The sequence below is a fragment of the Petaurus breviceps genome, unplaced genomic scaffold (genome assembly GCF_028583685.1).
Source record: "Petaurus breviceps papuanus isolate PSGF00001 unplaced genomic scaffold, PetGlider_PUasm1.0 90763, whole genome shotgun sequence".
NCBI lineage: Eukaryota > Metazoa > Chordata > Mammalia > Diprotodontia > Petauridae > Petaurus > Petaurus breviceps.
The window spans coordinates 13,174,532-13,189,211 of NW_027187340.1; the positions used below are offsets into that span (position 1 = coordinate 13,174,532).

General features: G+C 39.0%; 1 protein-coding gene across 1 annotated transcript in view; it reads right to left on the bottom strand.

The window, feature by feature from the left end:
* Positions 1-14,680, bottom strand: part of FRZB (frizzled related protein) — a 56,432-nt gene that overhangs the window by 36,261 nt on the left and 5,491 nt on the right. The window contains exon 2 of the mRNA XM_069068584.1: positions 4,715-4,762. Coding sequence (XP_068924685.1) covers positions 4,715-4,762 — 48 coding nt within the window. The remainder of the gene's footprint in view (positions 1-4,714; positions 4,763-14,680) is intronic.

Here is a 14,680-nt window from a genome sequence, read left to right on the forward strand (position 1 = left end):
GAGAGAGAGACAGAGAGACAGAGAGAGACAGAGAGAGAGAGACAGAGAGAGAGAGACAGAGAGAGAGAGAGACAGAGAGAGAAACAGAGACAGAGACAGAGAGACAGAGAGAGACAGAGAGACAGAGACAGAGAGAGAAAGAGAGATTCCTTTAATAGCTTTTTAGTTGACCTAAGCAAAAAAAAATCTACTTAAAGGAAAATCTGGAAGAGGGCAACTTCGGAACCCAGGGCTAAAAGTGCTAATGATTTCCATAATGTGAAAAGGGTGGTTTAGTCATAGAATCAGAAACTGAACTGAAAACTAACACAGAAACCATCAGTCCCAGTCACCTCATTTTATAGGGGAAAGGGAGGTCCAGAGAAGCTCACTTCCTTGTTCAATGTCAATAGCTAGGTTACAACTAGATAGTAGTAGGGGCAGCTAGGTGGTGGGATGAATAGAGCACTGGCCCTCCAGCCAAGAGAATCTGAGTTCAAATCCGACCTCAGATACTCCACTCTTAACTAGCTGTGTGACCTGGGGCAAGTCACTTAACCCCAATTGCCTTGCCTTCCCCCCCTCCAAAATGAAAATAAATAAATAAAAATAGCTAGTAGCTGATGAATTTTTAATTATGACTCTTTAAATATTTCCTTCCTTAGAAAATTTTACATTGGGGTTGTGGGCGCATATCACTACATCGGTTTTCAAACACAAGAGCTCTCAAACTGGCCTCAAGCACTGAATGAAAAAATTGGAAACATTTTTCTGCCAATTCATATAAAAACAGATTTTATGTTTGATCTAGATAACTGCCTAAACTTATTGCTTTAATTAGTGTGGTTTAAATGGAAAGAGCAGTAGATCTTAAGTCACAATTGCTGGGTTCAAATCTTATCTCTAACATATAAGTAGCTGTGTGGCCTCAAGCAAGTCACTTTATCTACATGAGCCTCAGTTTACTCATCTGTAGCATGAAGGAGTTCAGTTAGCTCAGGGGTTCTTAACTGTTTTATGTCATGGACCCCTTTGGTGGAGCCTTTGGACCCATTCTGAGGCAGCTAGGTGGCACAGTGTATAGAGTACTGGGCCTGGAGTTAGGAAGACCTGAGTTCAAATGTCATGGAAACAACAAACATGAACTTGTACAGATTTCAAGAGATGAGGAGGATAGAAGGGCCTGGTATGCTATGGTCCATAGGGTCACAAAGAGTCAGACATGACTAAATGTCTGAACAGCAACAAAAATGAGTTCAAATCTAGTTTCAGACACTTATCGGCCAAGTGACCCAGGGCAAGTAATGGAGTCTTTCTCAGCCTCACTTCAGTGGGGATAAATAAGCAGCATCTGCCTTCCAGGGTGGTTGTGAGGGTCAAATGAAGTAATATTTCTAAAGCACTTAGCATAGTACCTGGCACATAGGCACTAACTAAATGCCTGTTCCCTTCCCCTTCTCAGAATACAGTTGGGTACTTATTCATAATTGAAGCAAATGTCAACTTTCAGCCAAGAGGTTAGTGGAAATAAAGATAATTTTTAAATTCACAGACTTTATGAAATCAACCCAAAATGGGGTCTAGGTTAAAAACCTTTGAATGAGTTGATCTCCATGGTCCCTCTATCTCTAGATGCAGTGAGTACTGAATCTATGGCATAAAACCAAGATTCTCATTGCTTTATCATCTAGAAAGTACTTATTCCTCATTGTGATGGTGATATAGAATACTTCTTAAATTTTGTTTTAAATCACAAATAGGAAATAGTACAAGGTCATTACCCCAAAACACAAGTATTAATTAAGTTTAGGGTCAGACAAAAAGTGAGTCCACTTTTCTCTTCTAATTTAATTAAAATGTTAATTTTTGTCAGGCAGCTGAGTGTGGATAAAATGTAACCTAACCAAGAATGGGAAGGAAGGTCTAAATCTAGAACTCTATATGAAAACAATTTAACTCTTTAGAACTGAATTTAAAAAAGAAAGGACTTGTATGAATTACAATATTTTTACCGCTTCAATATTTCCTGTTTCATCACAACCACCTTGGACTGTTTCCTTACCCCCAGAGCTTAGTTTGAATGAAGTATATTTTTCTTGTTAAGAGCATGTAAACGTGTCCCCATGCAATTTCACGACCAAGATGGTGAGGGGTTGTTTGTCTTTAATCACTTGCATTTCATCAGGGAACAAGAATAACTTTATTAATCCAGAATAGTAAACACAGAGAGACACAGTCTGCATTTGGGGTTGTTTTACTCACTAAGCTGCCTTTTTACATGTTGTTGTAGTGTGGTGCCAGTGATTCAGATGCTTTAAAAAAAATGTTGTACCATTACAGGAGCTTTGTATTCTGGACTGTAGTGTTGTCACCGTGGTTATGCCTATGTGCTTGGCTGCAGGATCGCTCTGAGACCCATTCCAACCATAACTTCTGGTCAAACACGCAGTCCCATCTGGGAGGCACTGTGTCCCAGAGACAGGAGCAGTGCCCTTAGAGTTAAGACTGGCTTTGAATCCTGGCTTTGCTGCCTATTAGCTCTATAAGGGGCACAACCAGTCCCTTCACTTCTGTGAATTTCTTTCCTCAATTGAATTCAATTCAAGGGACATTTATTAAGCATCATATTAGCTCCTTCTCGCCCTCACCTCTTGGCTAGATGGATAGGTTAACAGGGTGCTCTTCCTGCCTGCTTTCCTTTCACCCACCGCTCCCCTGACTCCTCAGCTATCCCAAGCAAGAGGGAAGGAGGCAAGAGGGAAGAAAGTAACAACTGCTCACACCTCTTTACACTGTTTGTCTGAGTAATCAGCTAAAGCTTTCAAAAAATGGAGGACCACCAGCACTTACCATTTGCTTACCAGTTCATCCTGAGGTGCGCCAGCCCTTACCATGTGCCCTATTGCTACTCCCCATCCCAGAATCTCTCCTTTCATTACCATTTCATCTGCTGATGCACCTTGAGGGCCCCCAAGTCTTGATATCTGCAATGTCACTGAAAGACCTTAGGAATTCCAGGCCTTTCCGACCACACTGTAGTTGAACTCTCTGAGTTCATGAGAGTTCATATGTACTGTCTCCCCCAGTTAGAGTGTGAGCACCTTGAGAGTAGGGATTGTTTCCTTTTTCTTTTGTAACTCCGGCATTTTAAATTTTTTTTTCATTCATTCATTCACCAGCTAGGTGTAGGTGCTAGGCATACAAAGAATAAAAAATGAAACAGTCCTTATCCTCCAGGATATTACATTTTACTGGAGGAAAACAACATGAATACAGATAAGTATACACAAAGTTATTTTTTATGGAAGGAGGGGAGTCCTTTATATAAACATATAAAGAGATTGCTTATGTGATCTTAGAACTTTTCATCAAATCTTTTGTGCCTTTTCTTCCCCTTAGAGCGCTATGGGCAAGACTTACTACCTCTTCCCCAATACCCTCCACCCCCACTTCAGGTGTACCCTAGAAGAAAGGTGTAAAGGAAAATCAAAATAGTTAAAAAAAAAAAAAAGATTGAGAACACTTTGTTGCTCTTTTATACGCCAAAGCTCAACATTAGCTCTTCCAACAAGACCATCTTGGAGGCAATTCCAATCACTGGAAATGAAGAAAAAGTTTTGCCACTTCTTAACAATGAGAATGCATATATCCATACACTTTAGGGGAAAAAAGTTTTATTAATTAAATTGGTGAAAACACCCCTACTTCATAGTGTCATTTTGAAGGAAGTACTTTGTCAATCATAAAGTTACTATAGTTTATATTTATTAAGCATTTTACAAAATGCTTCACATATGTTATCCTCACAATGACCCTATGATAGATAGTAACACAAGTATTATTACAGCTGCTTTGCAGATGACCAGACTGAGGCTCAGTGAGGTTACAGATTGTTGTAGCAGAGCCAGGACTTGACCTCAGGACTGTTGACTCCATTTCTTCTGCTTATCCAGTTATTTGAAACTAGCTCTTTATTCTCTATCTAGAACTATTAAATTGAAGACAGGAATACAGGAAAGTGAAAAGACTGCCAATCTTGGGGTCTAGAAGATCTGGGTTCTGATTCTGCTTCTGACACACACTAGTTAGTTAATTAATTAATCATTAGGTGCTAGTCAATTCTCTGAGACAGATGGCCTGCATCAGTGGAGTAAATTTCCACACTAGGAGTTCCACACCCTGATGAAATGACAAGTCTAAATCCCTCCCCACCCCCCAAAATGCAAATAATAAAGTCCTGTAAGTATTGGTCACTCCAATAATATTACCATGCAGTCAAAAGATATTAATTGCTTTGTTAAAAAAAGATACATTGAAATTTGTCACAGAACTTTCCTAATTCTGACCATGATGATCAGCATCTTCCAACCAGGTTAGGGCTTTAAAAAAAGAGTCCATGAAAATCTGAACTTATTCTCAAGACAAAATTATGTTAAATTGTTTATAATTTAAAATGCAAATGTACCATACAGTTCTTTAAGGAGAGGATTAAAAGTGCCATTTAACAAGGACATTTAATGCAAACCCTCCCACCCTAGCCTACCATAAACTTGGTTTCAGACGACTTAAGCCCAAAGTTGCAAAGTTAGCAAACTCTTTGCCATTTTACACAATATATTTTCAGTTTCAATAAAAATGATTTTTTGAAAAAAGAGCACTTATTACTTTTGATGTTATTAATTCAAAGAAAAATAAATAGATTAGAATACAAGTATTTGATTGATAAGTTACTCACCACTGCTGGCGCCTCTACAGTTTCCATTGCTAGAATCCATAGGAAAATCTGAAATTGATTCACAAAACATGTAAAGAATCATTAGCATATTTGTCTTCAGAATGTTGATATTAACCCACAAATACTGGTTAATGTGTAAGGCACTGTTCTGTAGTGTAAGTATGACCCCCCATTATGGCTTACTGGGTCAGATCCTTTCCTTCTTCCTTGGTTCCTTCCTTCCCCCATCTCACCCAGGTTATAAGTGCAGCAGCCATCATAACTTAACAACCCCCAAGTGCTGATGGACATGTAAGTTTTGAACTGTTCCATTACTGACCTGGGCTAGTATCTCCCTCCTTGGGCAACCTGATGGTCGCCTTACCCTTGAAGATTCACTATATTGTTGCCAGACTTAAAGCAGATCAAGTGATCAGTGTTAGCCCCACTGTAGTTCACAGCTCCAGTGATCCACCAACCTCAACCTCCCCTAGTAGAAGGGATTATGGAAATGCCCCACTATGACTAGCTATCAAGTACTTTCTTAAAGGGATTTTGCCAGAAGAGTAATAATAATGTACAACTGAAAGTCTGTAGTACATATCTCATAAGAATCTTATTAGATAGATGGTAGAAATAATATCCTAGATGTTAGGTGGTACAGCAGATAGAGCATAGGAACTGGAATCAGGAGACCCGAGTTCAAATCCTGCTTCAGAAGCTTAATAGCTATGTGACCCAGTGCAAGCCACTTACCCTCTGACTGCCTCAGTTTCCTTATCTGTAAAATGAGGAAAATAATAGCACCTACCTCCCAGTGTGGTTGTGAGGATCAAATGAGATAATTGTAAAAAAAATAATGCTTAGCATAGTGCCTGGCACAGAGTGTTATATAAATGTTAGTTATTCTTATTGTTATATTAACAATGAGGAAACTCAGGCTCTGGAAGTTTAAGTCATGTGACTAGCAAGTGTGGAAGAAAAGATTTACACCCAGGCTTTCTAACTCTTAAGTCCAGTGCTCTTGCCAATACATGTGGCCACCTCTAGAATTATTGTAGATGTCTTCTTATGAAAAATTTTAAAATAATAGCAGCTAACATTAATATATAAGGCAACAAATTTATCTCAGTTGATATAACTGAGTCTTGAGGTAGGGAAGAGCTAGATTCAAGTACTATCTTTGACATCTACTGGTTGTATGACCCTGGGCAAGTCATTTAACTACTTAGTGACCCAGGTGACTCTGTAAGACTGTATGTTGTAGAACAGTTGCCTCTTTGCATTGGTACAGGAAATTTCATTACCAGGAATTCAAATGATCAAATGGATGATGGATATATTTATAAAGCTCTAGGCACAGTGCCTGGCACATAGTAAGCTCTCAATAAATGCCTGTTCCTTCCACCACCATCCTGCCACCCCTTCCCTAAGAGTTCCTGACATGAAAGAACGTCCTAGGTCCAATGAAATAAAAAACAACAAAAATATTGACATACTATAAGCTTTATAATACTGACATTTATATATGCAATAATTAAGGGTAATATATGCTCAGACCAAGTGTCTATATTTTCTAGATCTATAACAATGAGTTCCATTAAAATTGTATTTATGTATTTATTTACATGATTTTAATATTTCTATTTATTTTGTTAAATGAAAATTATCGTTTCATTACAGCCAAGAAAGCATATATTTTCCTAAACTAGTATAAATTCACCTCAACTTTGAGTTTTAGAAAATAATACAATTCCTCATTCTGATCTTTTGGTTCCAGCTTAGTGAAAATATGCAGTGAGAATTCAAATAATGTGATCTTTTCATGGCATTCATTATTTGTATCAATGAGGCCTACCTGTAAACAATATCTTGTTTACCTTATCCCAGAAGGAACTAGAAGAAAAAGGATGTGAAGTCAAAATAATTATCCACCTTTCCTAAGGAAGGTATTAAATAAGCAAGTTTAGGGAAGGTCAGTTTTCCTTGTCTCTGGTGTTTTGGATTTCTCTGAGAGGTAATTCAGTTCATTGTTGGCAAAGGATGAAGAAGAAAATGGTAGAACATGTAATCTAGTCCAGTGGTGTCAAACTCGAGTGGAAATGGAGCCACTAAAGCCTAAATAAGGATTTCTGCAGGCCACAGTATGACTTAGGAAACCATATGTTAACATTATCTATATTCCGTTGTATTTTTATTTTGTTAAATATTTCCCAGCTACATTTTCATCTGATTCCTGCAACCCATCTACCACATTTAACATCTCTGATCTAAACAATGATCACCAAATTTTTTTTATTGTTCATCCCATCAGCAAAAATTTTTGCACATGTCTCCAATGTGTCTGTTTTCTTTCTTATAAAATATATGCATATACTACTCTACTAATAATTATGTGCCTTATGAAATAAATTACATTTAAATCTTAAAAGGATAATATAATCAAATAATCATTGATACCAAAGTCAATGAGGAACAACTAGAATTTATGGAGCAGTGAAATGACATGGGCCAAATCTGAGATTTAGGAAAATCATTTTGGCAGCTCTATGGTAAAAGGATTGTAGTGGGGAGAGACTTGAGGCATGTAGACCAATTCGAAGTCTATTGAAACAGTCCAGGTGAAAGGTGATAAATTACTGAACTATGGTGGTGGCTATGTAAGTGGAGAAGGAGACTTATATGAGGGATGCTGTGAAAGTAGAAATGACAAGATGTGGGACTGATTGGATATATGAGGTGGGGGGGGGAGGGATAAAGGAGTCAACGATAGGGCCAAAGTTGAATATCAGAGTGATGGGAAGAATGGTGGTACCCTCAAAGGAAATTAAGAAGAAATTCAGAAGAGGGGAAGCAAATGAGTTCTCTTGTACACATACTGTATTTGAAATGCCTACGATAATCACTTTTCAATAGGCACTTCATATTGTGGGTCTAGAGAACGAAAAGGATGAGGGGGAGGGAGAGAGAGAGGGAGGGAGGAGAGAGAGGGAGAGGGAGAGAGAGAGGGAGAAGAAGAGGGAGAGAGAGAGAGAGAGACAGAGAGAGAGAGACAGAGAGAGAAAGAGAGAGAGAAAGAGAGAGAGAGAGAGAGAGAGAGAGAGAGAGAGAGAGAGAGAGAGAGAGAGAGAGAGAGAGAGAGAGAGAGATCTGGGCCCATAAATCACTAAAAAACAAGAGAATGTACAAAGAAGAAGGCCTAGGACCAAGCCTTGGGATACACCCAAAGGTATGGTGTGTGATATGGATACTGATCCAGAAAAGGAGATTTGGAAGGAGTGCTCAGGCAGGTAGGAGATGAACCAAGTGAGAACAGAAAGGAGAGAGCAAGTACAGGAAAGGAAGGATGATCAGTAGTGACAAATGCTGCAGAAATATTAGTAATGACAGAGACTGGTGAAAGACCATGAAACTTGGCAGTTAAGAGATCCCTGGGAACTTTGAAGAATAAAGTTTCAACTAAAAAAGGAGTCAAGGATGGGGAAGTTAAGAATCTGGAAGCCAAGAGTGGTGCTTTACAAAGAAACAGGGATATTCAGAAGAGGGTGGGCTTGGTTTTTTGGTGGTGGATTTTTTTTGGGGGGGGGGAGATAATGTATTTACAATCCATTCACTCCTGCTTATCTTGTGTTACATATTCTCATTGAAAAAATTACAAGTGGGAGAGGGGAGATGCTTCTTCCAACATCAGAAATGCTTATATTCAAATGTAAACAGTCAGTCAGTCAAAAAACATTTATCAGGCACCTACTACAGGCTAGGAGCTGTGCTAAGTGCTGGCATAGATGAGTTTGGGATTAATTATCCTTTTGAACTATCAAGGCTGTTTTCTCTGTTCCCTTGGCACAAATAAATGAGAACTGACATTTTTTCCCCTATGATTGAAAAGGGACAATTAAATAACAGCAAACATTTACAAGTGACTCCCATGTATGAAGCATACTGTCCAAGAATCTGGGAGTACAAAGAAAAAAATAAAAGTCCTTTTCCTTAAGGAGGAGGAAGGGGTTCAACATGTACATGGCAAAGTAAATAGAACGTAAGTTGGTGAGAGAGGAGTGCATCAACAAGTAGGACAGTAGAACAGGGGAAGCTTTCAGAGGCGCATTGGCCCTGAATGAAGAGTCTGACAGCCTGAATTCAACAAACGTGTTACTAACTTTGTGCTGGGCTGTAATGCAATGCCAAGGAAAGGCAACTTCCCAGGGTTCAGAATACCAGCATAGGTGCTCTCCATTTTATTCAGTGACAAACCCAGAACAGAGAAGATCAAAACATGACATCATTCAAAATACAGCATTTACTAAGTGTGATTAAATAATCTCCAAGGCCTACCCCACCCCAGGACCTTCCAATCATTCAATCAATTACAAAGTCCCTGTTCTAAATACTTCTCCACCCCTAGGCTATACCTTCATTTGGTCCATCACAAAGCCCCTCTTCTCAAATGGAGATTAGTTTCCAAACATAAGTAGAGTACCTTCATTTGTTCAATCACAGAACACAAAAAGGTCAAAAGTTCCCCACCCCTGGATCACAATTGAATCTATCCCAGAGTTACATCAAGTTTAAGCACAGTACTTAATACCCAAATGGAGGTCTTTTCTTCATCTTGACAGGAGGCAAGTTCTCAGCAATCTTAGTTCCTGGGGAGACAAGGCTTAGCAAGGCCACAAGATACATTGCCAGTCCCTTCATTCATTCATCCTCTGTCTGTAGAACAGTCCTAGAACCCCTGAAAACATTAGCAAAACCCTCTCCCAGGATTTCTGTAAACATACAACAAGAAAATCCTTCTTCAGGGCTTCTGAACCAACAGAAAGGTTCCCAGACCCCTGCAACAACAGCACTGTCCTTCACCAGTGGACAGTATTCACTCTCTGTCTGCAGGACAGTCTCAGGAGCTCTTAGCCAACAGCCAGGTTCCAGAACTTCTTCAACAACAGGACTGTCTTTCACCAGTGGACAAATCTGGCAAAACAACATCAAAACAGACAGACAAAGTACCAGCAAAACAGCCATGTCTCCTCAGTCCTTGGCAGCTCAGGGGGCAGGTCTCAAAAGTCCAGGGCAATTCAAAGGGGCCCCAACAATTCTCTCAGTCTCTCTCTCTGCCTCCACAAGGTGCTGCTTCCAAAAAGTTCTTCTGCCTCTCTCTGGTGTCTCTCCAAATCTACGTCACCAGCTCCTCCCAGTTCAGGACTCTCTTTTCACATCAACAAGCCCATCCCACAGGTGGGATTAACAAACTATGGGTTTTAACACAATCAATTTGAAAACCAAGCCAATACAGGGGAATCTTTAATTGCCATTACTATCACATGGGCATAGAAGAGACAAATACAAAACAAAAATCAATTCCTGTTTTTCTGAACTTAGCTTCTACTGGGGACTGCAACAACACATAAAGATGAGTAAATATAAGCTAGAATTGTGGGAAGCCAGGAGGCACGGTGAGTGATGGGAAGGTAGAATGTCAGACCTGGAGTCAGGAAGACTCGTATTCCAGAGTTCCGATCTGGCCTGACATTTGCTAGCTGTATGATCCCTATTTGCCCCAGTTTCCTCAACTGTAAAATAAGCTGGAAAAGAAAATGGCAATCTACTCCCATCTCTTTGCCAAGAAAACCACAAATGATATCACAAAGAGTCAGAAACAACTGAAAAAGCTAATAATTACTATTTTAATTCGTTATTCGAGTGCAGCTGATATCTTAATGAATGAAATTTCATTTGGCTCCTTTGTTCCTCTCTGCTTCTCAGTTCCAGATTAAAATAGTTACAGGGTACAACTGTGTGGTGTACTAGAGTCAGAGGTCCTGAGTTCAAACCCCAGTTCTTAGTACTTCTGTAAACCTGAGCAAGTTCCTTTGCCTTTATGGGTCTCAGTTTCCTCATCTGTCAAAAAGGGGATTTAGATCTCTTGGGTCTCCCCATATCTTAATTTAGCAACCCATGCAAACAATTACTTATAAATAAAACTGAACATATCATACTGATATAGAATATTAACAACTATTTTCCCTTTAAGTCATCCAAAGTAATTCATAATTTCTCAAAAGGAGAAGTAATAAAGTTATTTTCTCTTGAGTCTTAAATTTTCCATTTCTTTAGATCATCCCATTTCCCCCTTTACAACCCTGTGTATCACACTAAGTAGTTCTTCCTTCTTGGTATTTATTCCCTCAAATATTTGTAGCCTGGAGCTAAAGAAAAGGCTCTCTGTTCTTCCTAGAGTAGAGAAATGATTCCACTGCAGTTCATACATGTGAAAGTTTGCTTCCCTTAGATTCTGCCAAGAAAGGGAAGACCTTGAGATTTAGTAATAAGTTATGGTGGTCAAGAAAGCCAAACCCAACAGACAAATGAGTGGAGAACCTTTGGCAAACCCCAGTGAGTGTGCTATGTAAATGTTTATTAAATATCAGCATACCATAGGTGTTTCTGCATACTTTGTTTCAATGTTTCTGAGATAAAGCAAACTGTGTTATAAGGGATTGTCTTGAATCAGAGATTCACACCTATCTTCATAAAGTAACATTCACATTTTTGTTCAAAAACAAAAATAAGATCTGCCTTTCCACTTATATTTCAACTGTGAGGCATGGTTCTGAACAGTTGCAGATCATACCTACATAATACCAACACAGCTGATTAAAAAAAAAAAAGAAAAATCCACTTCCAACTTGTAGTCTTATCTATATGTTGACAAACATTTGGTTTGGTTAAATTTTTCACTGAATGGGAAGAATGAATCACTTACACTGTCAATTATACACACAGAGAGTCCTCAAGTAAGTGTTTGACTGGAAGAAATTTAGTATCAATCTTACCACCTGTGAACTATGTTTGAATTAGTGATAGGATCTAAAGATTCTCTGTAGTAAATTAAAGTGACCAGTTTTGTCAATTTTGAGATAGCCCTGATTTTTTTTTCTAGCTTGTAAATTTTAGGTTCTAAGAAAGGTTATTTTCCAAAATGGCTAACACCAAATGTTCCTTTGCATAAGAGGCAGCTAGGTGGTACAGCAGATAGAGCACCAGGCCTAGAGTTAGAAAGATCTGAATTCAAATGTAGCCTCAGACATTTACTAGCTATGCGACCCTGGGCAAGTCACTTAACCTCTGCCTGCCTCACTTTCCTCAACTTTCAAATGGCAATAATAGAATCTACTTCCCAGGGTTGTTGTGAGGATCAAATGAGATCATATTTTCAAAGCACTTTGCAAACCTTAAAATGCTATAAAAATGCCAGCTATAGGGCAGCTAGGTGGAGCAGTGAATAGAGCACCAGCCCTGGACTCAGAAAGACCTGGGTTCAAATGTGGCCTCAGACACTTGACACAAAAACTAGCTGTGTGACTTTGGGCAAGTCACTTAACCCCAACTGCCCTCCAAAAAGCAAAAAATAAAAATGCCAGCCATAAGAAAATGTCTAGTATGAAGACAAAGACTAGACAGATCAAGACACAGGGCAAGTGCTTCTTGTAGATGCAAACCAACAAGTATAGAAATTATTTCAAGGACTGCCATAAGCAGACTCTGGGGAAGGGAATAAGCATTTGTGCAGTGCCTACTATTTGCCATGTGCTATGGCAAGCGCTTTCCCTTAATGCCCACAAATATTATGTCATTTGATCCTCACAATAGTCCTGGGGGGGGGAGTTCTATTATTAGCTCCATTTTACGGTTGAGGGGCCTGAGGCAAACAGAAATTAAGTGACTTGACCAAGGTCACACAGTTAATAAGTATCTAGTGCAGGATTAGAATTCAGGTCTCCCTGATTCTACGCCCAGCATTTTATCCACTGTGCCACCTGCTGTCCTGAACGTGATTTATGTGCTTTTCAAATTACAATGTCTAAGTTTAATCAAGAGGCAGTGAGACATAACAAACAGAGAAGTGACCTTGAATGATCAAGGTTCAGATTCTACCTATAAGACATACTATCTCTGTGACCCTGGGCAAGTCACTCAAGCTCTCTGTGCCCCAGACAGCTTCTCCAAAACTATACATTACAGAGTACGAGCCCATCTGTATTGGTTGGAGTTTCTTTAGTTTACTTTCCTATACCAGTGAAATCACAGGTCCCCTAAAAATGGGGAGGACAAGAATTTAGGGAAGCAAATGAACATTTTATTAAGTGCTTCCTGTGTGCCAAGCTCTGGGCTAGGTGCTTTTATAAATATCATCTTATTTGATCCTTACAACAGTCCTGGAAGGGAGCTGCTATGATTCCAGTTTTATAAGAAACGAGACAAAGGTTAAATGACTTGCCCAAGACCCCACAGTTAGTGTCTGAGGTCACATCTCAAGTCTTACTGACTCTAGGCCCAGTTTTCTATCCCCTATACCATCTACATTTAGTTGTTTTCGGGGGAAAAGAGATTTGATAGACATGGAAGTTCAGAAATAATTCTTGGATTTTACATAACAAATCAAGACCAGGCCTCCTCAGCTTAGCCTGAACCCTGAATACAGGGGGAGACAGATTTTTATGCATTAAAAAAAAACAATTAGCAGTACATAAACCAAGATATAGATGATCTGATTTCTAATTAAAGGAAAGATTAAGGACTTTCCAAGTTGGGATCAGAAAAAATGGTATCCCACTCCCCACCAAGTGTTTGTATTCCATCAAAGGAACAAGGAAGCAATAACTGATTGATCAGCACAGGACCAGTTTTCAGATAAGACATATATGGGTTGCCTGAGATGTGTAACTGTGAGAAAAGTCCTTGTATCAATCTTTGGATCTGACTGGCTTTCTGGTCACCATAACCTAGGTCCTTAGTTAAGGATCTCAAAGTAACAAATAGGGGTGGATCCAGCTTCCCAGCCATGCAGGGCTAGGTTCAAACAATACAACAGAATTTTTTCACAATTCCCATAACTGAATAAAGTTTTCTCACAAGATAGAAATTTAACTAGATCCATAATTGAATAGAAAGGGAACTTTTCTATTCCATTTTCTATTCTATTTCTATTCTGCACTAGATCCAGAACTGAGTCACAAGATAAAGTCAGGCTGGTTCACTCAATTCCCACAATTCCATCAGTAGTTTGACTGTTGTTGAGTTGTTTCAGTCATGTCTGACTTTCTATGACCCTATTTGAGATTTTTTTGGCAAAGATACTAGAGTGATTTGCCATTTCTTTCTCCAGCTCATTTTACAGATGAGGGACTAAAGCAAACAGGGTTAAGTGACTTGCCCAGGCTCATATGGCTGGTAAGAGTCTGAGATCACATTTGAACTCAGGTCCTCTTTATTTTTTAAAATTTAATTTGTAATTAATTAAATTTAAATTGTAAATTAAAATTTAATTAATTTTTAATTCTCCAGCTACATATAAAAATAATTTTAACATTGATTTTTAAAACTTCAAGCTCCAAATTCTCTCCATTTCCCTCCCACCCACCCCCCCTCACTAAGAAGGCAAACAATTAAATATAGGTTATACATGGGTATTCGTGCAAAACACTTCCATAACAGTCATATTATGAAAGACTAACCATATTTCTTTCCATCCTATTCCCCCCACCATTTATTCTATCTTCTATCTCCTTTCATCCTGTCCCTTCCCAAAAGTGTTTTTCTTCTGACTAACCCCTCCCTGAATATGCCCTCCCTTCTATCACCCCTCCCTTCTCTTATCCCCTTCCCTGATACTTTCCTGTAGGGTAAGATAGATTTCTCTACCTGACTGTGTGTATGTTTTTCCTTCTTTGGCTCAGGTCCTCTTTACTCCAGGTCCAGCAGTCTATCCACTGTGCTACCTAGCAGCAGATTGACTGTAGCTTTGTAAAGCAGAGCCCTGGTTCTGGCATGGGACCTTCTATTTAAAAGTACCTCCTAATTTAGCTAATTTGTAGGCAGAGGACATTTATGATAAAGGAACTTCCTGGACTAGAATTTCTCTGTTTCCTTCATTTGACTGCAGTGTAAGGTTCAGTCCTTTGGGCCTATGACATAAAGAGTATTTTC